This window comes from Pleurodeles waltl, chromosome 7 (genome assembly GCF_031143425.1).
Source record: "Pleurodeles waltl isolate 20211129_DDA chromosome 7, aPleWal1.hap1.20221129, whole genome shotgun sequence".
Taxonomy (NCBI): Eukaryota; Metazoa; Chordata; class Amphibia; order Caudata; family Salamandridae; genus Pleurodeles; species Pleurodeles waltl.
In genome coordinates this window covers 865,243,666-865,271,009 of record NC_090446.1, presented here as the reverse complement: position 1 = coordinate 865,271,009, position 27,344 = coordinate 865,243,666, and the positions used below count along the sequence as shown (strand labels likewise).

Here is a 27,344-nt window from a genome sequence, read left to right as displayed (position 1 = left end):
CTGCTCGTTACAAATCCTGCTGCAGGTCTAGGGGAAACCTGGAGGCAAGAAACTGTATTGGAGGGTGGCTTCCATACTCGAGTGGCACTGTTGAGTTTTGGAGGAGTCATACATGTTGTTTGACAGCAGGTGCAGTGTGTGAAGAGAAGATTGCAGGAATGGGCTTAGAGTGGATGTTTAATGTTCTACTTATTTTGCTTGCACATTTATTTGTGGCCATATCTTGTGGTCCTTGTTTGAGGAATCTTTTAAATGAAATAGTACCTGCATTTTAAGAAATCCTCTCCCTTGCTTGAATATAATATACACTTGTTGGCATAGATGGGAGACTGCATATTTTCAGTACTATTGTAATTTTATGACTTTGTTTTCAGAGCATAGATGATGTAGCAAAGTTGCTGGACCGGAAGGCAAATGTCAAGTGTGATGAAGGGAAACACAAATTTGTTCTCAAAACACCAAAGGTGAGTTTCACAGTTCTTTTTTTAACAAAATATTAATGTATCAAGGAGTTTTCGTTAATGTTCGAAAAATTATTCCCAAAGAGCAGCTGATCTGCATAGAAGTGCAAAGGCCCTGATCATTTGTTGAATTAAATCCTCTCTGGTGTCAGTGCTTCGAAGTTGAGTTATAGATTGTGATTCTGACTTTGGGATATGCTTTGGTTTGTGTTAATGTCGTTTTTTAAGTTTGAGTTAGCCCTTAAGATTAGAGTGTAGTTTGTGATTACTAGTTTTAGCCGTTCCGTGGTGAGCTGCTGATTCCTACAGATCCTAATGGGCCTACAGGTTTATCACTGCTCTGCTATTATCATTTTCCCCTATCTCTGACCGAGGGCTTTATTTCTCTTTTTCTCAAGTCCAAGATATTCTTTTGGGTACATGTTATGCATCTCATTTTGAATGCTCTTTACAAATCCTACTGCATTTCTAAGGGAAAACTGGGGGCAAATAATTGTATTGGAGGGTAGCTTCCATACTCAGGTGGCACTGTCCAGTTTTGCAGGAGGCCTCCATGTTGTTTGACAGCAGATTACTGTTTTTGTCTACTCAAATTGTGCTGAAAAATTGTAATGTTTTTTTATATTTACCATTCTTTTCATGAAGGTAAATATTTCCTTATCCTACCCTTGTTCTGTACTGTTTCAGATAGGGTTGCTATCGTACAATTTTGCATCCCTCGACAAGATATTTCTGAACATGACCCTCTTAATCCAAAATGTTAAATTAGGTATTGTTTCCATTACTGTTCAAAGTGGTGGCCTGTTTGTCCTCTTTCATTTGGTTTCTAGGCACAGTTGGTGGGTGAGGATCAAACACCATGTTTAAATTACACAGTATGTGCTTCCTACTTCTATTTTCACGCTATCCATTCCTATTCTGCGTACTCTCCACAAATCTTCATACTTCCATAGTCACACATGCTTTCTGTCGCATCAGTATATAACCTTCTTATACAACCCAGACCCAAATACTTTTCTTACCGCCAGCACACTCGACCCATCACCAGCCATCTGCTATACTCTCTTAGATTAAATAGGAAACCAATATAAGAGCGTACAGTAATTTCCTACGGAGTACTATCAGTTTTTCTTGTTAGATTGTTCTACACTTAATATTGCAAGCTCCATCACCTTGACATTTTTGAGCCATCATTTAAACCGGGATTGGTCCCAAAAACTCTGTAACTCCTGCAGCCCTGACTACGACATGGCAGCTCATCAAAGGTGGAGTAGTTGGCATTCTCTTTAACAAACCCATTATGACTGCCCCCGTCTACACAACTATCACTTCACCATTCTTCTTTAAATACCATTTAACAGCAATATTCTCCATATTCATGGCTAATGTGCTGACCCTCAAACGCCCTTCAAATACTTTAGTGCTCTTGACAGTTGTACTCCGTACTCCTACCATCATTGTTTGAAACTTTTCTGTGAACCTTAGCAATCAAATTGAGTATACCGTTTGCTCTTAGATAACTCTAAATCTGTCAACTTCCAAACTGCTATCACCTCTCTTTAATGTTTAGGATTGGCACAGACAATTAATAATCTTGTTACTTCACTTTGAACAGTAATCTCTCTGCCTAGTCTCTCTGAAATATGCTTTTCATCATACTTCTCTTCAGAAATCACAATGATCAGACTGATCATAACTGTGATGCTGACTGCTTCAACCTCTCCTCTTACATCATTACGACTCCACAGCTGCTGTCTTGTGCTATACGACTTTGCTGATACATCATCTAGAAAGCTCATTCCAGTACTCAAACCAGTTGAGGCTTAATATGGCCACCACGCCATTTAGATCCAGAATTTATAAAACCTCTGACTTCGATCTATTTACTCTGTATGACCTCTTTATTCAAACCCTGACCCTTAATTGGTACTTATACCTTATGCTTTAAAAGTGTGGTGTTTCTACCTTTGCTTTAATTTTTTTTTTAAAAGGCAGATCCTACCTGGACTTAAAACTGTTGCCTGGTGTCTCAACTTAATTTCTTTCCCAAAATATGTGAACACCTCATCTTCAACCACCTGAATCTCTAGCTCAGTTCTGCACTTCTGATGCTTTCTAATCAGACGTCTGTGTAAAAGTCATCTCTTTGGCTCATCCATCCTCATAATCCTTTGTCTGTTCTCAGCTTTTGGCACTCTTTACCACCCTATTTGACTGTGTGTCATTAAAAATCCTTTGGATTGCCGTCTCCACTACAGACTGGTTTTCTCACTATTTGTCTGGTGCCTTCTCTGTTGTATGTATGTATGTATGTATGTGGTATTTCTATTTAGTGCGAACCTAACCACAAGGCAGCGGAGTGCTGTAAACGGTGAAAGACCAGCATAAAGTCAGTGGATAATAGGAGAAGAAGATGGGATGTGGGTGGTTAATGCATTATGATGTGTTCTTTAAAGAGGTGAGTCTTAAAGTCTTTCCTAAATTGGAGTTGCGTTGGGGAGGTCCCGTTGGATAAAGTGCTTTTGTTCCAGATTCTGGATGCGTAGATGGAAAAGGCCTGCTGTCTTGTTTCTTTTTTTTTTCTTTGTGTTTTTTTAACACGTCTTAGTCTGCAGTCTGATGGTGTCTTGGCTGTGGGTGTGCTGAGATCCACTGTGCTGAGGCAGTGACCCTATCTGCAAGATAAATGGGGGTGCTGGTCATGATGGCTTTGTAAATGATGCGGCTGGTTTTGAAGATGGCATGAACCTGCAAAGGTAGCCAATTAAGTTCCATCAGGATAGGGGTGATCATATTTCTTCAGGCCCTTGTTGATAGTGCGGCAGCATTTAGGATGCCCATAAGGGGTGTCAGAGTCTGGAAGGCCTTGGAGTATGACATTACCACCTTCCAAATGCAACAGTACGAGGGCTTAAACAGCAGTTCTGAAGTAGCTTACTGGAAGAAACAGTTTGATTTTCTTTGGATAATAGAGCTGGTACCAGACTGCCTTTGTGTTTTTTTTAGCAGTGTGTTCCTTGAGGATGAAGTTGGTGTCCGGGGTCAATCCAGGTGACTTGGCTTTCAGTGAAAGTTGAGGTTCATAGCAGCCAAAGTTCGTATCATTGAGACACGTTTATATTCTGTCTTGTTTGTTGTTCCTGGCAAATAACAAATATTCTGTCTATGTTGGATGGACCTTTAAGAAAGAGCTGGACATCCAGGTCTGGATGATGTGCAAGCAGTGTTTGAGGCAGACAGATCACCTCACCCTCTATTGCCTGTTGATAACCCCAAGACTCTGTTCTTGTTTCTTTTCTACTTTCTCAATACACCACTTCCCTCGCTGACGTCATAACTTCTTTTGGATTATTTTACCACATGTATATGACAGACTTATTGCCATTTGATAGCCAAAGGCATCCTCGAGCTGAATTCATCAAGGCCCTATACTCCTCTGTGACCAGCATTACTTGTAGCACTGTCAAATTTCATCAGTACACATAAATATTTAGTACACGTGCTGAAAAATGAGTTTTTTATGTTTAACGGCTCCATGCTGTTACAGATTTTCATTCCCACCATGGCCACGCAGCCTGATAGCAAGTCCTAAAAATACACAAAGTACAACCTTTTGTTCTCTTCCGTACTGCCTACATACATATTGGCTAGCACACTGGACTGGTACGATATTCTTGTAGCGGGCCTACCTCACTACTCCTTCACTCCCCTTTATAGTCGTACACTTCACCACTAGAGTTTTATAGTATTGCCTCTACATCACAATATTGCAATCCTGCCACAGGTTTCCCACCTGGAATACAACCTGTTTCAAACTTTTAACACTGTTTTTTAAATCCATTATTTTGCACATCCCTAAGATACCTCTCTGATACTGGATGAAGCCACATCCCCTCACCCAAGACCAGATCAATCAGTCAGCACTTCCTAGCTCAACCAAAACCACCCTAATACTATGCGGATTCCAGTCCTTCTACCTTATTGGATGTGGAATGGGATGCGTCTGACTATCAGAGATAGCCCAACACAGCAGCAGTTAAAAACAACAGTCACACCCTACCTCTAGAAGATTGAATGGCATGGTAGTCAACTATTTGCACAGATTGTTCATCTGTTCTTGATATCATGTAAGATTTTATCTATCATTTAAGCAAATTTTTTCAGACTCCACACACACTTTCTATTGTCCTGTATACAGAAATGAAAACCTGACTTAATGTGCAACGTTTATGAGAAGTGTGGCTCCCTGATAAATGTTAAATAATCACAACCAGTTGCATGATGAGAGTGGAATCTCAGTCCACACAGCTCTCAGTAACTATCGGAAACAAATAACAAGGATTTGGGGGGTATGTTGGTTTGTAACATGCACTGTAGATATAGGGCCTGATTCTAACTTTGGAGGACGGTGTTAAACCGTCCCAAAAGTGGCGGATATACCACCTACCGTATTACGAGTTCCATAGGATATAATGGACTCGTAATACGGTAGGTGGTATATCCGCCACTTTTGGGACGGTTTAACACCGTCTTCCAAAGTTAGAATCAGGCCCATAGTCAGTTTTGTAGGTGTGAGCAAACAATTATGACTTGCCCAATGAGTTGGTTCTTAATTTTATCATTTTACTTCATACAGTGTTTTTACATACAGTATACTCGTAGAGGATCAAGTATGGATCCTAAACCGAGACCCTGGCCATTTATTTACCAAGCAACTGACTAAGAAGGCTGCATGATCCTGAGATGTGTCTTAAAAGCCTCCTGCTGTAGTTGTCTTCCTAGTAGCTGACTTCTATATTTAAGTTCCCTGGTGTGTGATATGTCATGGTTCTGGACCAAGCAAAACTATTAAAGTCTGCTTGGGGCTGTTGATGATGACCTAGGAGACACCTCTCCTTGAGTTGTCTTTCCCACAATACTGCGTGAGTGAGAAAGAATGTTTCTATCTTACGTAGCTATATGACAGTCCAAATAGATTGCCTCCTGCTGTTCTTCTCCTGAATGAAACCATCTCTTTAAAAGCATCGAGTTGGCTTTGTTTATTAGCGGTCCTGCATGTTCCTGGGATCACTATAGTATGGCTAAGATTCCCCAACTTTCCCAGCTTATCACTGCTTTATTGAAAACAGCAAAGAATCTAGGGTTGGTGTGGCATACCAGCTTCAATTTCGAAGCACATATGTGGATCCTGATCCACTCAGCCTTACTGTTCTTGATTTTCATTTACCAAGCCGGTCATATTCAGATTTGCCCAATTGCTAGTTAAGTATCTGAAGAGAAATGCCTGTCCGTCTATGGAAGTAAATGTCATGGCATTGGCAGATACAAATGCTGATTATGGGCAGCCAGAAACCTGAGAATGACCAGCACCATGCTTCATTGGAAGGGTCCCTGCAGGTTGCTGTTTTGCTTCTATTGATATCAAATTCAATTTCAGAAGAGCTTAAAGCCCACACTACGAGTCTGGCGGTCTACTGACTGCCAGATTTGCGTTGGCGGTACCACTGCGACGGGCTGGCGGTGAAGGCCGCCCTATTACAACCATAGCGAAGCTGTCCACGGTTGGACCGCCGACACCGCCAGGTTGCTGGCAGCCTGGCGGTCCTGGTGGTTGCAATTCGCCAGGGCAGTGCTGCCTTCTGGATTACGAGTCCCCATGCCGCCAGCTTTCTTATGGCAGTTCCACCGTCATGGAAAGGCTGGCGGAATAGGGGTTTCGGGGGGCCCCCATGCACAGCCCCGTCGCGCATTCCACTGCCCGAATTACGGATAGTGAAATGCGTGATGGGTGCTGCTGCACCGCCACATTGCTGCAGACTCGATTACGAGCTGGCTGCAATGTGAAGGCCCTGTTCACCGCAGGGCCTGCGGGCGGAAACACTGTTTCTGCCTGCCGGTCATGCAGTGAACTCCAAATAGGGTCGGTGGTGTTCTGGCTGCACTGGCGGTCGGGTGGCGGGATGAGTTTAGCGGGTGGCTTCTGCCACCCGCCAAACTCATAATGAGGGTCTAAATGTAAATCTTGCTCTATTGTTCGCTTCCTAAGCCTTTACTTCACATTGAAACATCTGCAATTACACATTGAAAATTGTAAAAACGATTTTTCAAAGCAGAGTACAGCACCTGTAGTCAATTTACATTGTAGTGCTAAATAAGTAAAACAAACAAACGAAGGTACTGTGAACTTCTTAAAAAGTGCCCAGGTTTGTGGAGTATTTCTTTTTTATTGTACAGTGTGAACTGTATCCCATGGGACATCAGAGCACTTAATAGTTGGAATCATGTTAAATAGGAAATGTCATCAGCTGGTGGTCTGTCTACATAGAAAAACATCAACGGTGGTTTACTTAAGTGTAATCATTTCATATGGTGGACAAAAACAAGGTTTTTACTTACATGATATATTTTAAGTCATTGGGGAGGTTAAACCAGGAGCAATAAAATTAATTAAAGACAAATGAGCCTATAGGAATGTCACTACATCTGAACGTAGAAAGCCAGACAGAAGAGCAAGTTAAAGCATGTAGATGGGAGATAGGTTGCAAGTACAAGCAAAACGAGATCAATGGGTAAAGAGCATGGGTGGGATGTAGTTTGCTAGATGTTTGCTAAGGACGTACTTTTTAGTTTATTGAGAAGGATTTGGCCACTCTAATTCAACCAGCAGCCATATTTAGCAAGTATATTCTCTCCCTTCAAAGCAGTTCAGTGTAAGAAAACAGCTGCTGCCAAAGATGTTAACCGTGGAGGGTAAGAACTGAAACAATGCACTACTTAGTGACTCAACTGGTGAAGTGGGTCCACTATGGGAAGTATTTACAGATGTTCAGGTTATGTGGCCTAAAATTTGAAGCAGTTCTATTTTTTTTTTTGTACATATCAATTCATCGAGCTGCCTTGCAGACTTTAGATTGACTACAACAAACCGCCCTTAACATGGAGAACACATAAAATGATCACAAGGCTTAGACTCTGTTTGTGCCTGGAGCTGTAAAAATGATATGTATAGACCCTTTCCAGAAAATTGTGTATGCTGGGAGGCCAACCAAGTGTACATTCTGTGTACCTTACAGACACCCATATTATAAGAACAAGAAGATTTCATCCTCCTCTGGGGCACCTTGCTCCTCCCTGCACGAAATATGAGGGAATATATGCTGATGGCAACTGCCTCATGAGGTAGGATTTGTGTGCTAGTGAAATGTATGATTTTAACAATTTATACCTCTTGTAACAAAGTGGATAAAAGAACACGTAAATCTTCTTTTATGTTTTGACCTTTTAAGGGAACAAGGGATTACAACCCAAAACAGATGGCGATCCGGGAGCGTGTCTTTAACACCATAATCAGCAGTTTCAAGCGACACGGAGCAGAGACCATTGACACACCTGTTTTCGAACTGAAGGTACATGCTTGCATTGTTTAAATTCGGACATGACTGAGAGGACTTATCACTTAAAGAGATGCCACTTTTACTTCTTCAATATTAAGCATGAAAAGAGCCTATTTTAATTTATCATGTGTAACACAAGGTATCCCACTTAATGTGTCAATCTATTTCTTTTAATCAGCTATGTTATTGAATTATAATGAACTGGCACAGTTCCTCTTGAGAAATAAATTATTTTGAGGTCTCCATGGTTTGCAACACTGTTTATATAGTCCTCCTTGCAGCACCAATACCTGTCTTTTAACTGCTTTCATGGTATTTTGATGTCTCCGTCTTGAGAATGTTTTTCAACATTCATACATTGCTGAAGAATATCTTCTGCGTAAACAGGATCCCTAAATCCAATAAAATATGCAAATTGTTTGTCCAAATCTTTTTTTATTGATCAGGCAGTCAGTGGTCATGAGAGTTGCATGTACTTTGTAATCCCTCCTTCATTCCCCTGTTAACAGCCCCCTTACTTCGTGTACCAAATAAACCAAATGTATAGAATTTAATTGAATTTCATTTTTGTGTGCCATTTTAAATCACATTATTCTTTTAGACTCCTCCCTCTTAAAATTATGAAAGTTTCCTGCTCACCTATTCCTGTTAGCTCCGACCCTTTCCCAATCAGAAAAATAACTCCAAATCTCTTAATCTGGTAGAGCTGGTGCTCCTTTCAAATATAATCTACCCATGGTTTCTAGACCCAGACAAAATATGACTGCTCATAATATAGGTAAGTTGCTCCCTGGCTGGGATAGTCCTGTTGCTTTTGTGACAAAGATCACAGGTCTAATTTGTGGTGTTGCTTCTTCAGTTGGACTAGATGCTATAATATAAAACATTATTAATGTACAGCCTAATGTTTTGGACCCTCAGCCAAACAAAACTAAGTTATAGAGATCAGAAGCACCAGCATGTCTTTTATTACACTGACTTAAAAATATTGTCAGTTTAAGACATCTCCGTCATGTATGCAGTAGGTATCCTAGTGCTCTGCTTTCCTCCCCCATTTTGGGTCTGAGCTTGGCTTAAGTCTTGTACCAGTCAGTCATGTGTTCAATGTCTACCTAAGTAATTTGTGTGCAGTTGTTATTGGGTGGAACCTTTCTAGCTCCTTTACATAACCGTTCCACTGTGCTTCATCAATTTGTCTCAACAGGCTTGAGTCCCATATTCTTCATGTAAATCCATTTACGGCCTGTTATGATGACATACACACTTTAGAAATTGTTGAGCTCAGACCTTAACTTCTGATGGATACAACTACCTGTGGATTCCTCACCTAATGAATACTCCCATGGCGCCAGCATTCGACGGAAATCTTCTTTCTAGCTTCTGCACGTCGACGAGGCCGTCACATTTGCCCACGTGACGCCGTCTGACGTCATGCTGGCAATAAGAGGTCCTCGCCGACGTGCCGACGTCAGTTCCCTTTTTTCCGTGCGTTCGAAACGGGTTTCTTCGAGGGAGCTACTGTTGCTTTCGAAGTTACAGTGTGTTTTTCTGCTGCGTGATTTTTATCTGAGAGTTACTATGTCTCAGAGGAAGTCTGGTTTCAAGCCCTGTCGGGAGTGTGGGGGCAAGATGTCCGTTACGGACCCACACTCGGACTGTTTATGGTGCTTAAGCTCCGACCACGACGTCGCAACATGTGATTCATGCCAACACATGAATCCCAAGGCCCTAAAAGAGCGAGAGGCTAAACTCTTCATGGCGAAGTCGAAGAGGAAGGAGAAGAAGCATCATAGGAAGTCCTCCTCGCCGAAGACTCATCAGCGTCATCGAGACTCCCGGCGCCGTAGGGATTCACGGCGCCATTCCAGCCAGAAGTCTCGATCGAGGTCGCCTTCGGCTCGGCGTCGTAAGACTTGGGAGGTCAGTCCCACAGTCACTCCACATCCATCGACGCCGTTGCCTTCTCCGGCTTCGCCGACTTCGCCTGGGCAGACATCTTCAGTGATTGAAGTGACGCAGCCTCAGGTGTTCTCTCCTGCGTCGCAGACGTCGAGGCTGGCGTCGAGGTCGCCTTCGATCCAGGCACCCCAGTATCCTGCTTTTCCTGCCCCTGGAGCCGATAATACTGCATTTTTGAATGCGATGTATACCATCTTTCAGCAGATGGCTCCAGGAGGTGCTCCAACTGGTCCTTCGGGGCCGTTGGCTTTCACCTTGGGTGCTCCGGCGCCGCTACGGCCAGCACCCTTCATGCCCTTTCTCCCCTTAGGGAATGTGGGCTCGGTGCCGGTGCCGGTGTCGGCTCCGGTGTCCGCTCCGGTGGCCCCAGAGGTTTCGGCCCCGGCGGTTTCCATCCCGTCGACTTCGGGGTTTTGACCAGTGACTCCGACAGGACCATCGGAGGCTCCAAGACGCGCCTCTCTGCATCCGGCTCCTACCTCGGCGTCGAAGCTGCCTGTGGCACCGGACATGGCGTCGGATGGATCCGGCGATCGGCGTCGTTCCTCGAATTCGGCGGATGCCATGTCGACGCCACGTATTGAAGAGAGGCTACATTCTAGGAGGCGTGCTCTCCGTCTCTTGGAGGAGCAGGAATACCAGCGGGTCTTGGAGGAAGGAGAGATAGAGGATTCTGGCGAGGGTCTTCATGGACTGGATACAGCTAGTGGGCTGGATACTTCCCCTGAGTGGGACTTGTCATCTCCAGGGGAGTATACTGAGGAGGCAGCCACTTTTCACACTGTGGTAAGAAAGGCAGCTAACTTTCTTGAATTGCCTTTGCCGGTAGCGGAGGCGAAACAGGATTCGTTGACTGAGATCCTGCATCCGGCCTCTACTGCAGCGGAGCCTCTTTTACCATTCAACAAGGCTTTGCTTGATCCGGTGTTGGAGGTGTGGAAGAAGCCGGTATCTTCCTCGGCTGGTGATAGGGCTGTGGCCAGGAGGTATCGGGCTGCACCATCTGACCCTGGCTTTCTGTCCAGACACCCTACGCCGGCGAGCTTGGTGGTCCAGGCCTCCTGTTCTTCTAGATCTGCGCCTGGATCTTTTCCGACGGTGCCGGGGGATAGAGACTCCAAGAAGTTGGACTCGCAGTCCAAGAAAATATTCTCGTCCTGCAGCATGGCGTTGAAGTCCACCAACGCGTCATGTATCTTGGGGAGGTACATCTATGCTCTTATGGACGAGATAACATCTTCACATACGGAGCTTCCCCAAGGACTTTTGAATATCGTCTCGGATGCCCAGGCTGCTGCAACCCAGGTTATCCAATCTGGGTTGAATATGACTGACTCAGTGGCTAGGGCGATGGGTACGGCTGTGGTTGCGAGGAGACAGGCTTGGCTTCGCTACTCAGGGTTCTCTGCGGACGTGCAGTCGACCCTGTTGGACCTCCCGTTTGATGGGGACAAACTTTTTGGAGCCAAAGCAGATTCGGCCTTGGAAAGGTTTAAAGAAAGCAGGGCCACAGCCAAGTCATTAGGGCTGCAAGCCGCTTCTTCTGCCTCCTCCAGGTTTTTTAGGAGGTTTCGTGGATTTGGACGTGGCTCTTCTTCCTCTTCCTTTCGGGGGAGATTCCAGCAACCTGCCTCTTCTCTCACCTTTAGATCATTTAGAGGGAGGGGTAGGGCCCGCACCAGGGGAGCCTCTCAGCAGCACTCTGCCTCTTCCTCGTCCTCTGGAGGGGTGCAGCAGGGGAAGCAGCCTTAGGCTTCCACCAATTCCCACTCACTCCTCTCCTGTAGGGGGAAGGTTACTGCATTTTCTTCACAAGTGGGAGGCTATTACATCAGACACTTGGGTTATCAGCATTGTGGGAAAAGGCTACACCCTTCCCTTTCGGGAGTTTCCAACCCCCATCCCGCCCCGCCCCGCCCATCTTATTGTTCAAAAGAACACCTCCTGTTGTTAGAACAGGAGGTTCAAGTCCTCCTTTTAAAGGGCGCGGTGGAGTTGGTTCCAGAGCAGGAAAGGGGTCGAGGTTGTTACTCGAGGTACTTCCTGATTCCCAAGAAGGATGGTCGGTTGAGACCAATCCTGGACTTGAGGATCTTGAATTGGTTCCTCAAGCAGGAAAAGTTCAAGATGCTGACCCTAGCTCAGGTGCTTTTGGCGTTGAACAATGGAGATTGGATGGTGTCTGTCGACTTGCAGGATGCTTATTTTCATATCCCGATACTCAAGTCGCACAGGAAGTATCTCCGGTTTGTGGTGGGGTCGCAGCACTATCAGTTTGCGGTCCTCCCGTTCGGTCTTACTTCAGCACCCTGAGTCTTCACGAAGGTGATGTCGGTGGTTGCGGCAGAGCTCAGAAGGAAGGGGATAGCAGTATTCCCTTACCTAGACGACTGGTTGATCAAAGCCAAGTCCCCGGAGCTTGTGTTGCATCATCTGCAGTCAACAACCCAGTTGTTGTTCGACCTGGGCTTTTCTTGAACGTGCCCAAATCTCACCTAGAGCCCTCTCAACGCCTCCTGTTCATAGGGGCAGTACTGGATACAACATTGGATCGAGCCTTTCCTCTGCCTCAGCGGATTCAAGATATTCAGGAGTTGGTTCCAATGTTTCAAAATGGAGCGGTCGTTCCAGTCCTCAAGATCCTTCGTCTGCTCGGTTTGTTTGCCTCCTGCATACTGTTGGTCACGCATGCTCGCTGGCACATGAGGGCTCTTCAGTGGTGCCTCCGAAGGCAGTGGTCTCAACACAGAGGAGATCTCGAGGGTTCTGTCAAGATCTCCAGAGATGCTGCTGCGGACTTGAAGTGGTGGATTGCGGGCGACCATCTTTCCCAAGGAAGGCCGTTCACGCAGTCACCACCAGTGGCCACGGTCATAACGGATGCTTCCACTCTAGGGTGGGGGAGCTCATCTGGGGGATCTGGAGATCAAAGGGCGTTGGTCTCCAGAGGAACAGATTTTTCATATCAATCTGTTGGAGTTGCGGGCTGTACGTCTGGCTCTCAAGGCTTTCCTCCCTTCCCTTCGCGGTCAGTCTGTTCAGGTCCTGACGGACAATGCTACTGCGATGTGGTATATAAACAAACAGGGAGGAGTGGGGTCGTACCTTCTCTGCAGAGAAGCTCTTCGACGATGGTCCTGGGCAAAGGACCATCAGATTTGCTTGGTAGCAAATCATCTGGCCGGAGTCTTGAATGTACGTGCGGACAATCTGTCGCCATTTCTCGACCGATCACGAGTGGCGTCTCCATCCAGATCAAGTCCGTCTAATCTTCCAGATGTGGGGGGTTCCTCGGATAGATCTGTTTGCCACCCGAGAGAACACGCACTGTCCGTTATACTGCAGTCTCCAGTATTCAGTGCAGGGGGCTTCGGGGGACGCGTTTCAGAGAACCTGGTGTGACCGGTTGCTTTACGCGTTTCCCCCATACCCTTGATTCCTCGAGTATTGAGGAAAATTCGCCAAGACCGGGCCCAAGTAATCTTAATAGCTCTGGATTGGCCAAGGAGGGTGTGGTAATCCGACCTTCTCCAACTCTCACTGTGCCCTCCGCTCCGTCTCCCTCTCAGGGCAGACCTCCTCTCGCAGTCGTAGGGGCAGGTTTTACACCCCAGAGCCTGCACCTTCATGCCTGCACCTTCATGCCTGGAGATTGAACGGGGCAACCTGAGTTCCTTTTCTCTCCCACCTGATGTAGTGGATGTTATCTTAGCGGCCAGGCGACACTCCACTAAAACTATCTACGCTAATAGGTGGTCCAAATTTGTGGTATGGTGTGGAGAGAGGCAGATTGATCCCTTACGTACTCATTTTTCGGACTTTTATCTTTTGCTTTGTCTCTAGCGCAGAAAGGTTGTGCAGTGGCTACGATTAAGGGTTACTTGTCTGCCTTGTCAGCCTTCATTTGTCTTCCAGACCAACCATCGTTATTTCAATCCCCTATAGTTCTTAGATTCTTGAAGGGCCTTATGAATAAATACCCTCCAAAACCTTTTGTTATGCCTCAATGGGATTTGTCCTTGGTCCTGACTTTCCTCATGGGGGCCCCTTTTGAGCCTATGCATTCTTGCCCCTTAAGGTTCTTAGTTATTAAAACAGTTTTCCTGGTGGCCATAACATCTGCAAGGAGAGTGAGTGAGTTGCAGGCTTTATCGGTAAAACCCCCTTATACAACTTTTTATGGGGATAAGGTGGTGTTGAGGACCAAGGCTGCTTTCCTTCCGAAGGTTGTTTCACCCTTCCATTTGGCCCAGACAATTACTCTGTCCACGTTCTATCCTCCGCCTCATCCTTCAAAAGAAGAGGAGAGACTTCATTGCTTGGACCCAAAGAGGGCGTTAAGCTTCTTCATTGACAGAACGAAGGATTTCAGGCTGGATGATCAGCTTTTCATCGGATACGTGGGCAAGAGGAGAGTAAAGGCAGTCCACAAGAGAACACTCTCCAGGTGGGTTGTTCTTTGCATTAAAATTTGTTACTCTTTAGCAAAGAAGGATCCTCCTGATGGTATTAGAGCTCATTCCACCAGGGCTAAGTCGGCCACTTCGGCCTTGGCTAGGAGTGTTCCTGTGGTCGACATCTGCAAGGCCGCAACTTGGTCGTCCCTTCACACTTTTGCGAAGCATTACTGCTTGGACTCTGAGGTCAGAAGGGACGGCCATTTTGCACGGTCAGTGCTGCAGGATTTCTTGGTTTGACCATACAGGCACCCACCACCGGGCGTGGTACTGCTTTGGGACTCTATTCATTAGGTGAGGAATCCACAGGTAGTTGTATCCATCAGAAGAACGAGTTACTTACCTTCGGTAACGACTTTTCTGGTGGATACATTAGCTACCTGTGGATTCCTTACGGTGCCAGCATGACGTCAGACGGTGTCGCGTGGGCAAATGTGACGTCCTCGTCAACGTGCAGAAGCTAGGAAGAAGATTTCCGTTAAATGCTGGCGCCATGGGAGTATTCATTAGGTGAGGAATCCACAGGTAGCTAATGTATCCACCAGAAAAGTCGTTACCGAAGGTAAGTAACTCGTTCATCTGAGCCAGATGCAGTAGAGTTGTAGTACTGTAGACTCTGGTCTCTGCTTCTTTTACAGATTTTACCAATGTTTCAGTTGTACGTAGTGTCACCTTCTTGTTCCTGTAACCTTAAGTGATGTTTGAGTTGTTTAAATAACTTTCTTTAATTAACATGTCAGCAGTCATTTTAGTCTCCATCAATGAAAAGGGCTTTTTTGCAGATCAGTTTGAAAGTCATCTGAGAAATATGTTGAACAACATGGAAAAGAGGTCAACTCTTTTTTGGCAAACACTTTATCCTGCATGTGAGTTGTTTTCTTGTATGGACTAATGTAAGCTATGTTAGATATTTACTTTTAGTGATACAGGGTGTGCTACAAAGTGCCCACACCACTATGACAAGAGCTGTATTATCTACATTTTAGTCTAATCTTTGGGCGGCAGACTTGTCATTTTCACTTCCAAAAATTAACTTGGTCACTATCGAGTAAAAGATTTTAGAATTCTGAGCTTACCGTAACTGGGACAGCTAGAAACAAGTTGGACAGTCAAGGTAAGGCATTCATCTTAATGACATCTATCTTGCCATCTCAGGTTAGATGGTACCGGCCCTACCAATGTAGCAAGAAGAGAAGGGAAAATGGCATTAACCAATATAATTATTTAGTTATTTTCACCCCTACATAACTGAGTCTCTTAGCTGTCCATCACAGTGGGAAAGTATGAGTTGTCTCTTAGTCTCAGAGATCAGGAAAGAATCTCATATTCCCTCTTGTTTATCTTAAATCTACATACCTTTTTAAAACACACACCTCTAAGAGCAGCATCAGTAGAGTCTGATGGGCGTTTAGGATAAGCATGCAGAAAGTGCGAGGTTAGATCCACCTCTCTCTACTCTTGAGCGCCACACGCTTGGAACAAATATTCCATATCTGCAAGGCCAATGGATAGGCATGAATAACAACTATAAAAAGTGGCATCTCTGCTGGGTTCTTCTGCTTAGCTAAGTCTGCCCAGATGCACAGCCACTAACACGTTCACAGATAAATTGCCATAGCTAGCCAGCAGCCATTTTCTAAGCACTTGGAAAATTATGTATTTTCCTATAATCTGGACATTAAGGGCCTCATTAAGAGGGTGGTGGTGTGGCATAGTGCATGCAGTGCTTCACTGCGGATTACAGCCTCATTCTCCACCAGCCTTTTCATGCTGGTAACAGCGCCATGAAAAGGCTGGTGGAGAACAGGTGCAGGGGACCACAGGGGGGGCCCTGCCCATGCATATGGCATGGGCAGTGCAGGGGCCCCTCTGCCCGCACTGTCGTAATGTTCACTAAGCTTTGCAGACAGTAAACATCGTGAGGGTGCTGGTGCACCCTGCTGGCTACAACTTCGCTGCCGGCTCAATTACCAAGACGGAGACAATGCTGTAGCCTGTTCCCTCTAGGCCGGAAACTTAGGTTTCTGCCCGCCGACCTAGCAGGAAACTCTTAATGACTACGGTGGGGAGGTCACCACTATGGCGGCGGCCACCTTGTTTGGAGTTTGGCGGACGGGCTTTACCATCCATCAAACTTGTAATGCCCCCCCCCCCCCAAGTAATCAGTATCCTCTAAAGGTACTGCTATAGTGAATTTAGTCTTCACCTCAACTATTTCTGAAAACTTTGCTTTTTATTGAATAAACTGTCCTTATTTTTCATCCTTTTATCCCACGTGTTGCCTCTCCAGCATAAAAAAGCTCTTGTGTATGTGTGCTTTGTGAATAAAATAGCACAACATATCTCAGGTGCACCACCGTTATAATGTTGTCATTCTGAAAACTAATCAATTTCAACTGACATGAGTGTATTAGTTAGGAGATCAAGGCAAAGGTCTTATTGGCTTTCAGCATTGTGAAAACCTTGGCATCCAGGTTTATCAGAGCTGCACTGCTGGAGGAGGAACACTCCTTGAGGTCTTGTCTCTGTTTGTGAAGGAGCTTCAGTGGTAGGCCATGGTTGCCACTGTTTATTAGGTGTTGTATTGTTTCCTCAAATGGGAGGTCAGTAAAGTGGAGAATGTAGTTTAGAAATGTCTACTGCATCCCGTCGGGGAATAGGAAGTTACTGACTTTCAGGGTCTTTTTAGGGAGACCTGCTGTTATTGAGACCTTATGTATAATCTTTATGCGTGGGACATGGGTACCAACGTGGCTCTTTCTATTTCATCCTGATGTATAAAGTATTTTCAAGAATTTGCAAAATGGCTCTGATTATTCTTCTACCTTTGTCTGAATCCAATCTAAAGGGGAGCTTGGTTCCTATATCTAGAATTGTTCCATGTTTACTTTCTACATATGCCCCAGTACCTTTCATGCTTCATTACTGCCTGAGTCAGGCAGAAGATGATGAGTTCCTCTTTGTTGCTATGAGCTGGAGTTACCTTCACTGATATGTTTCCTTCATGTTTTGAATTTTCCTGTCACTGCAGGTGTCTTGGGTTAGACCTGGCTTAAAGTTTTGCCTTTGTCACTGATTTGAATGTGTCCTAAGTTGTTACTGGTGGCCTCCTCCATTTAGTGGGACATTTTCCCAGCTGAACTTTCTTAATTCAGATTGAAATGCCAAGTTTCTGAAGACATCAGAGTTATGCCTCTCCTTTAGGCCTTGAAACAAAACCTAATGTATTTATGAAAGAAATGTACCAGCCACATTGTATTTTATGTGAGTAGACATAGGATTCCCACATTGTGATTAAGTACTTGGATGCCTAATCCATCATGACACTTTGAATATTTAGTTTTAAGATGTCTCTCCCTTCCACCTCACTTCAATAGTTTCCATATTAACCTCCACTTGGGAGGAAAAATGTAAGAGTGAACTTCTCAACTAGACCATGAGAAGATGGGAAAATGTGAAACTGATATTTGAAAACCCCAGGTAGTGCAAACCCATAGTTGGCTTTTTCTGGTGCAGAGTGTGTATCTCAAAGTGTTTAAACCTGTACAGTGGCCCTTGTCTCTCTCTCCCCTGACTCCCTACTACTGTTTCAAATAGTAAGCGGTGCATAAATCTGTGCATGCGCTGTAGGACTTATAAAGGATATTATCGATTGTACAGTTCTGGAAAACGCGTCTTTCGTTATGTCGTGTGGCTTCTTCTTTCTGTGGTTCTCTAAGTGGTAGTTCCCTGGCATGTTTCTACAGCTCAAGATCTTTTCTAATTTCACAATGAAGTGTTCTCCTACCACCCATTAAGACTAGGAAGGTCTGTAGATATAGGATGTCTCTTTCCTGCCCTCCATTCATCCGCCAAATGATAGATACCAGTCAGTCTGGGTGATGAACTGGCCACCCATTCACACAACTGTCCAATTTGTAAACCATATCAAATGGTCATTTTCTATCTTACCACAAATTGATTGGCAATGGCCAGAAATAAGGTTACACCCTGAGGTTAGCAACAGATAGATAATGATATAGAGAACAATAAAAGCCTTCTAACTTCATTTCTTTGACTTTGTGTGTCTCAGCCAGCACTGCTATTTTATTTTTACTAGAGATATTTTTATTGACAAGGTTTTTTTTCAAAACAAGATAACGTGAAATGCACCTTTTGATAGCATTTGAGGATATCCAGCATTGCGGACTATTGTAGTATCAGCGTGGGCTAAACAGTTGTAAATTGTAAACACATTGTGAACAATGCAGGACTGAAGATAAAGCCCGACAGAGGGGCTTAGCAAGTGGTGGATCGGCATACAACTTTGCAAGTAATATACAAGAAAAACATCATCTGAAATAGAAATAAGGGAAACAAGAAAATATTGAAGGTTGGATGGCAGCCTTTGGATGATGATATTGCTATGGGGAAGAATAAAGTCATTAAAAGGGCCAGGAGAAGAAGCCAGGTGGCTTAAGTATGGACGAAGAGGGGGTGAAGTAAGTACGGAATGTCACCCCCCCCTATAGATGTAGTCTCTGTAGCCAGGAAGTACACTTGCCAAATAGTTGAGCCTTGGGTCTGAGCAGTGTAAACCGGAATGTTCAGCCTAGTAAAATAGTTTATAAGGGGTTGCCAGATGTAGTTGAACTTACTGTCTTTGTGAGCTGCCCTATGGTACAGGAGATCCATGGCCAGGATATGCCAAAGACGTGCAAACCATTGGGGAAGCGAAACGGCGGTGGGTTTCTTCTAGTGAAGGGCAAGGAGTTGTTTGGCGGCACATAACACGTGTCTTATTAAGCACCAATCAGTGTGTGTCATCGCTTCCAATGCCAGGGGGCGGATGCCTAGAATCACTGTATTGTAAGAGTTCAGTAGAGGGAAGCCCCCAACCCCTTTAATGTGGTTAATGATGTCACAATGAGAGAGCAGGACCTCTATATGTGGAGAAAGTCTCCAAGTGCTGAAGTGGAACACCAACAGAGGGTTGAGGTGGGTGGTTAGATAGAGCGAAGGCGTGTCCGTGTATAGTACCATCTTACCATTAATTTGTATGCCCTCTCACCATGGGTATGTGAATATAAATCTTAGGAATGTCACGCCACAACTGTTCCCATTGTTTCTGGGAGATTTCATCGGTGATGTTGGCATGCCACTGCGATTGGTATGCGTGTAGGCGTACAGGAGCTGAGTGCTGGGGTACCTGTTAGGCTCACAATATCAGTCCTCTTGTCCTCTCAAATGACCCAACAAGAGCCTCAAAGGGAGTGTTCTCTTGTGTCACCACTTGAGCATTGGAAAGGTGGAATGCCCAGTGGTGCAGTTGGTAATATATTGTAATCTGTAGGACTCTGGATTGTGACGGTCCTTTTTACATTGCTCAAATGTCTTAATGTATTCTCCCTCAAAAGATCCTGGAGGGTGCAGCAATCTCCCTCTCCCCAGTTAGAAAAAGAATGTGGCTGTAGAGCCAGCGTGAAGTCTGGATTGCGGGCAAGCGGTGTGTTAGGGGAAGGAAAGGTGGTAAAGCCTTGTTTGAGCACAGCCTTATCCCAGATTTTGTGGGCCGTTTTGGTGGGAGTAGCTCTGAATGCACTCCATGGTATTGCATATGGGGGGCATGCCAGGTCTCAAAGGGACAGGCAGGCCACTGCTTTGCCCATATGGAACCAATGCTTTTCGCTTTCTCCGATGACCCATTCCAAGATGTAGTGCAGATGGGCTGCCCAGTAATATTTTAGAAGGTTGGGGCAAGCATTAGAGCAGTCCATCCAGGGCACCGGTAGTGGAATCCTTCTGTGGAGTTCCTCCCAAACAGAGCTTCGATACTCTGGCCAGTTAGCATGTATCCAAGATGTTAAGGAGGGCGTTAAGTGTAACCCTAGATATTTTTTAGTTAGCTGGGCCAATTGGAAGAGAGTGAGAGACTGCTAAGCGGGAAGGTCCAGCTTGGGGATTGTAAGATTCAGGGCGTAAGATTTAGCCATGTTAATTTTGAAACGGGAGATCCTTTTGAAGGCTGTTAATACATTCACAACGGCCAGATGTGAAGTTGCAGGTTGGGTAAGGGTGAGCAGGAGGTTGTCTGCAAATAGGGCAATCTTATGGTCACGTCCCCCAAAGGAGATGCCCACGATGACTTCCGTTTGGCGAATTGTGATAGCCAATGGCTCAACAGCTAAGGCAAAGAGCAACAAGAGCAAGGGTGCGATAGGCAGCCCTGCCTGGTGCCCCTTTTCAGATTAATTGGGTGTGAGGGATGGCCATTAACAGGAATTGTAACTGTGGGAGATCCATAGGTTACCATTATCTGAGATATCATACCCGGGCCAAGACCGAACTTTTGGAGGACAGCTCTTAGGAAGGACCAGCTGACCCTATCAAAGTCCTTCTCCGCATCTAGCGAGAGGAGGCAGGAGGGAATTTTGGCAATTAGATTTTTCACCCAGATGTACAATGCCGCAAATGTTATTTGCTCCCTGACGGTGGCATATGAAGCCAACTTGGACTGGTTTAATGGGGCCAGGGAGGTTTGGCTCAAGTCGATTTGCCAGAATTTTAGTGTAGATCTTGGCATCTGTGTTTAAGAAGTACCATTGGGTGGTAGGAGTACAAATGAAGGGGTCCTTACCAGGTGTGGGGATAAGTACTATCTCTGCCGCTGTCATGGTAGTGGTGAGGCCCTTGTCTGCTGTTAATGTGTTAAAAAGTGTCAACATATGATCCTGAACTTGAGGGAGTTATTTGCAATAGAAAGCCACTGGATACTTCTGGGCCAGGAGTTTTGCCCATGGGTAGCTCCTTTAGGGATTGGTCGAGCTTGGCCAAGTTAATGGGAGCCTCCAAGAGTTCAGAGTATTGGGGATCAGGAGAATCCCAAGGGCAGTCACTGAAGTAGGAGTCCATGATGTCCTGGAGGCATCTTCTCCTTTGTAGATAGATTGGTATATGCCTGAGGTCTCTGGTTGAATGTTTGAAACATTGTTTGAAAGTTGTAATCTCTTTCTGGATCTCAGCATCATCCACAGGGTCTTTAAGCAAATGTAGGGGGAAGGCGCAATCGCAAGCGAGTTTGGTTTAGGCCACGGCCCTAGTTCATGTTATTTCTGAGTGTGCATGGTCCCAGATGAATCTGTCTGAAATAGTGACAGTGTCTAGATCCTGTAGTAATGAGTGGGTGAGCAAGAAATAATCTATGCAGGAGTAGGAGATGTGGACATGGAAGTAGAAGGAATAATCCCCGGTGTCAGGATGTCTGTAGCGCCATACATCCCCTAATCTCAAGTCAGTAAGGTCTCCTTTAAGAGTGGCAGACATCGCCCCAGTACCTTGAAAAGAAGCAGCACTGCAATCAAGCTCAGGGTCCCATACTAGATTAAAGTTACTACCCCAGCCCTCCCCTCCCAGATCTCCCTCTCATGTGCAACCTTTTCTCGTAGTAGGTTCCTGAGGTATGTGTGTTGTGCTTGGTTGGGGGCATAGATTTTCAATAGGATGAGGGGTCAGGCTCCCTGTTCAACTGTAAGTTTCAGGAAGTGGCTGTTGATGTCTTGCACTAGCTTCAGCACCTTGGTGTAGACATTGGCCTTACACATGATCACAACCCTGGACATCTTAGTTGTGTCACATGCCTAGTGACAAGTTAGGTATTTTAGATGGGACAGGCAGTGAGTATCTTGATGACAAAATATGGGTTTCCTGCAAAAAGATCAAATCTGGGTCCTGCAAAAGAAGGTAGCGCCATACCTGCCGTCATTTGTTAGGTGCATTCAAGTCAGAGTGTTGAGGGATAACAGTTTTTTATGTTGAGTAGTAGCCTTAGCAGAGGGGAACGGGTGGAGCCATTTGAAGTGACCATAAAGGCATGTGGAGGTTCTCGGGGAGGCGAAGCCCATATTATATGCTAGGGGGTAGCTGTGATCTTGGCATGGAATTGGGACCGAGGTAAGTGTGGGCATATAACTGGAAATTTTAGGGAGGTGACAACTCAGCATGTGGGCGAAGGTAATGGATAGAGTGCTTCCCCAGGGCATCGGTCACACTAAAGAGGAGGAGAAGAAGGAAGTTAGAAACAAACAATAGGATACCAACAGGGCCTAACTACTCCATTCAAGTCCTGGAATGGCCAGCGCACCAGCCATACTAGAGAAGTCACTCTTCCAAGGGTTGAATCGAGGGGGAAAACACAGCGTTGGTTATAAATCCCATGCGCTTCGCGCCCCCACTGCCACTGAATGCCAAGATGGCGATCAGGCCGGCAATGTTCATGGGTAGATCAGGTGCCCAAAATGGTCTGCCAGCTGCACTACCACGTAGAAGGACACTAAGGAGTTGTGTGGTGAGTGCCATAGAAAGAAGTCTGGTGGCCTAATTTCACGGCAGATGGACTAGTTACAACAGGACTCACGTTTTCCTCGGATTTCCAAAGTACTTAGACCGAGAGGTTGAGGCGCTCCTTATTCTGTCGCAGGTCACAGTGGGGCAAAGGTCCTGCCCTTCACAGATCCGAAGAAGCGGGGGAAATGCCCCCTTCCATGTTGTGAAGGTTTTAAAGGATGTCCTTTTTGGGTTCATGTGATGCAAGCTCTTTGCTGTGTTCGTTGGAGCTTTACACATGGGAGATCGAGGTGGGGACAGGCTGCCGCCCCGTAAGTCCTTCAAGTTCAAAAGCTGTTCTGCATCCTTTAATGAACAGATGACCTGGCACTTGCTTTCCCATGTAAAGATGATGGCAAAGGGGTGGCCCCATTTATATCGGATGTTGAGTTCCCGCAATTTGTCAGTGACAGGTTTGATGTCCCTGCGACGTCGCAGGGTGACCAGTGCAAAGTACTTAAAAACTTTAATAGTTTGGGCCACTGAAGACCAAATCAGCCTTATTCTGTGATGCCTGTAGGGTAGCCTCCTTTTGGGTGAAGAAATGTACCCATGTTAGGATGTCCGGAATGGAGTCAGGATGGGTTGGGGCAGATGGCACTCGATGAGCTCTGTCCAGGTCGGGGGGTAGAGGTGTCCTCATCCACACAGATCTCATGCAGGAGTTCAGCAGTGAAGGCGATTATATTGGTGCCCTCTACCCCTCTGGAAATTCTTCTAATGAAGATGTTGTTCTTCTGGCTTCTGTTTTTAAGATCCTCCTGCTTCATTTGCAGTTCGATCTGTTGTTCCTCCAAAGCTTTGACTTTACGCCATTAAGTTTCTTAGTCCTCTGATCGGGCGTCAACAGTGTGTTCCAGATCATCCACTCTCTCGCCCAGTTCTTGACATCATGGTTAAGCTCATGGATGTAGGACTTGTGTTCAGATTTGAGAGAGCTAATTTCAGATCTAAATTCCTGTAGAAAATTGGCCATGTTGGCTTAAGTGATGAGCACAGGGGTGGCTTCCCCAGAGTGTGGCCCCGAGGAGGTATCGGAATAGTCCATGGTTGCGGAGGGCTCTTTGTGCCCCAAGGAGGTAACCGGGTTGTCCCTGGATAGGCCACTGGGTGTGTCTTTTGCGGATTTGCTGCATGGCATGACAGTCCGTACATATGATTCAGGGAAGGAGTTGGTGCCTAGCACAGGTAACTGGCTCAAATGTGCAGCCAAGACCAATCTAGCGAGGAGGAGGCATGTGGTGTTGTGCAGTATCTCGCAGACCAGAGAGCAAAGACAGCTCCCGTGATATGGATTAAGTTCCCAGGGCCTAGAATAAGATGCTCGTAGCATGAGGTGGTCATATGGGGAATGCCAAAATATACTCAAGACAGGTCCTGGGCGAGTGTGAGCGCTCGTCACAATGCATGGGACGAGGGAGAGCTTTTGCATGGAGGGGGCCACAGGAGGTAGGGCCTAAGTTAAATGCACCCCAAGTGCTGTGCAAGTGCCAGTCTGTCAACCTTTCATAGTCACCAGGCATATGTAGTTCACAGGATGGCCTCTTCATGGTGACGTATGACTGTGGGATCAGCCGAGGGATGTTGTCACCCATATGTCCCCAGGATACATTACATACCATTGTGGCAATCAGGGGTGAGAGAGAAGGGGGACTGCTACAGAGTTCCAAGGTCTGCCCTCTACCCAGTGATCATACGATCTATGTGCTCCATGCTGGAGCTCCTTTAGGGCCCCTTCTCTGCTTTTTCATTTTGAGATGTTTAAATTTGGGTCTTTAGTTGGTATTGTTGGATGTCTGCTTTACTCTGTAGACTGCAGCTGAATCCAGGTTGTGGGTAATCATTGTCCACTATTGCCCTAAAAGGTGAAAAATCCCATCACCAAGCTTTCAATGTCTTCTCCTTCAGCTGTCATGTCAAGGTTTATTATCCATATAGTCTCTGGTCAGAGCAGTTTTCAGTATTCCTCCTATGAGTTAGTGCCTGCATGGATCAAGATTCTTAAACAAATCAAGTATGTTGCTCATTTGCATTGTGTCCAAGTGGATTACCCAGTCCTTTCTACCTCCTCTGCAGTGTCTATACATTAAGAGTTGTTCCTTCTCTAAAGTAAGATCTTGGTATAGCTCCTTGAGTCCCTGTGTTAGGTCCTCCATGACCTCTGCTCGGAGTTCTGAAAAATTCAGTTAGATCTTCAGTCAAGAGTTCTTTGGTAACTTGGAATGGAGGGTTTCCTGCTTCCCTGTAGCATTCTAAGTCTCCTGCAGCTTTTGCAAATTTGTGGTGCCAGAAACCAAAATATTACTTAGTATACGCAAAGTCACCCTCCTATTTGTTGGGCCTTTCATTCATAATCATCCTTCCAACTTATAGTACTAGAACCATTGTTTGGCTCAATAGATCTGCTACTTCTGTGTTTTTCTAAGACCCTTCTGGTGGGCAGTGGGACCCAGTGATGTGTAGGCCACGTGCACAAAAGTGATGATAATGTGAACATGTATTTCATACTGAGAATTTGCAATCATGGGTGAGTGCAGTGCCCTGAGTTGCAACCAAAAGGCCTCAATACTCATCTCTAGCAGAGGTCGCTGGTCCTGCTTGGCACGGGCAGGGAGCCTGTTCTCCAGAGAACCCCGAAATCAAAGGGTCCAAATAAAAACCTGAAAATGTTGCAAACATACCCTGATGCACGTACCCAACCCATTGAGACCAAAATTGACATTGAAATCATTCTTTAAAAAATCCTCGACACTGGGCTCCGTGTTAAATGCGGTTATTCCAATGCTTGCGCTTTCAGAGATCCCAGATGTATGACAAAGATAGCTCTTTACCTGTCCAACTCGGCGAGCATCCTAGCGAAGCCTCCACCACCACCACAGAAGCCTGTTCCCACACTCCCATGAGACAGAAGGCTAGCCTTTGGAGATGCACTTTCATAAGTACTAGAAGGATACTCTGCTCCTAAAAAGATTGAGACCAACCACTAATCTAACACATCTAACAACACCTCCTCAGCCACTACCACCAAGCCGAAGGCCACCCTCCACAATAGTCTCTTCCTACAGATCATCATTCCCATAGGAGTGCACCACACAATGACTGACTGATAAAAAAAAAGTCAGTATAACACACAATACCCTTATTGTCAACTAGTCCTATACCAAGAATGGGATGATACTTGGGAGGACTATAACACTGATTCTGACGACAGCACAAGTGTAGAACCATCCAAGCCGGAGCTTCCCTTCCAGGTGAAAACACTGCTTACTGTGCAGTAATCCAAAAGGTAGCCTGGCCATCATAAAGTTCAACTTCACATGCTGAAGAAAAATAGAGAGCCTCTTTGCCAAGACTGTGTCCTTATCTGAGAGGTCAGTGCAGTTTTTGCTTATGCTGAGAAGCATGAGAAGAATGTGCAGCATAAAGTTTTAAGAATCCAGTCAAAACCAGTTGTTACTCCCAAAGACCGCTTCACCACCACAGCGTTCAGGCTACCAGCAACAGCATTCCTACCAGGGGAATCATGCCCAAATGTCCTTTCCAAGAGGAGTCTTTGTAGGCAACAGTAATAAAAAGGGGTAGAGAGGGGCTCCAGAAATAGATGCCTCTGGAGGAGAGAGGTGCCTACTTTCCCTACTTGTGTGAGGTTCCACTAAGATGTGACACCCACACCCTTGTGCTGACATCCCATATGCCCTTATAGATGGTAGCAAGATTCCATGTTGTAGTGAAAGTATGATTGCTGTTATCAAAAGGATCCATTATGATTGCCCCAAGTTTCACATAGCACGAGATGGAGGATTGCCTGTATTCCTGCAGCAAAAAGGAGGAGACCCATACCCGTGTGGGAGGATGGAGACATGTCTAGTCTTAGAAATTCAGGCATTTTAGCAATAGATTGCTATTAAGTCCTTACTGAGAACTGCCATTTGGTTGATGGTAGGGAGTGTGGGTAGGTCAGCGGATTCTTTTGCTATAGGTGAGGGAGTTTTTATGCAGTAACTTTCACTTTTGCCTTTCCTGATTGCTACTTCAGGAAGGCAGATGACATTCAGGTGCACAGTCTTCATCTTTCATTGTGCCCATGTTCTGGCTACTTCTGCTTGAACAGGCTCATCACTTCCTGCTGTGAGAGCCACCCCCTTGCACACAGGTAGTGTCTATATTGGTGCCAGAAAATGGACCATTCCAAACATGTTTCTGGCTTTTGGACAGTGGATCAACATCCCCATCTGGAAAATTAGTTTCATGGTGCACCCCAGCCATCCCACTTTGTTCTGTTTTTAAGTTCTTCTGGGCCAAGGAAGAGAGTGCTTCGAAAGGTACTTGAAGTATTGCTGTGATCCAGGATAGAAGTCATCCCAATAGTCAGTCTCCCAGTGGTGAACGAACATCACCTGAAGTCTGCTCAACTTTCTGGAGGCGTGGGTCTGTCTAGTGCCTAGAAACCTCCTTCTCTTCAGAGTGGGAAGGAAATTGTCTGGCCCTGCAGTAGGAGAACTGTCCAGTGGGAGAATCCCAGCCACGTTTCAACAAGTGCAACACCCAGACAAGCTTATTTCTACGTGTGCCTTCCCAGGCCGCAAAGAATCACAAGGCCTTCCTACCTGTTTCAGGTTGCAACCTGCGTGAAGCATTGACAATGCCCTAGTGACAGAGTATCATCTGGCAATTTTTGCTCTGTGGCCAGAGGGACCTGTTCAGCTGCTTCC

The 27,344-nt window shown here is 45.6% G+C and overlaps 1 protein-coding gene across 1 annotated transcript in view; it reads left to right on the top strand.

Annotated features, from left to right (window-relative positions):
- Positions 1-27,344, top strand: part of LOC138245654 (histidine--tRNA ligase, cytoplasmic-like) — a 213,916-nt gene that overhangs the window by 19,625 nt on the left and 166,947 nt on the right. The window contains exons 2-3 of the mRNA XM_069199400.1: positions 375-464; positions 7,748-7,867. Of these exons, the coding sequence (XP_069055501.1) occupies positions 375-464; positions 7,748-7,867 (210 nt within the window). The remainder of the gene's footprint in view (positions 1-374; positions 465-7,747; positions 7,868-27,344) is intronic.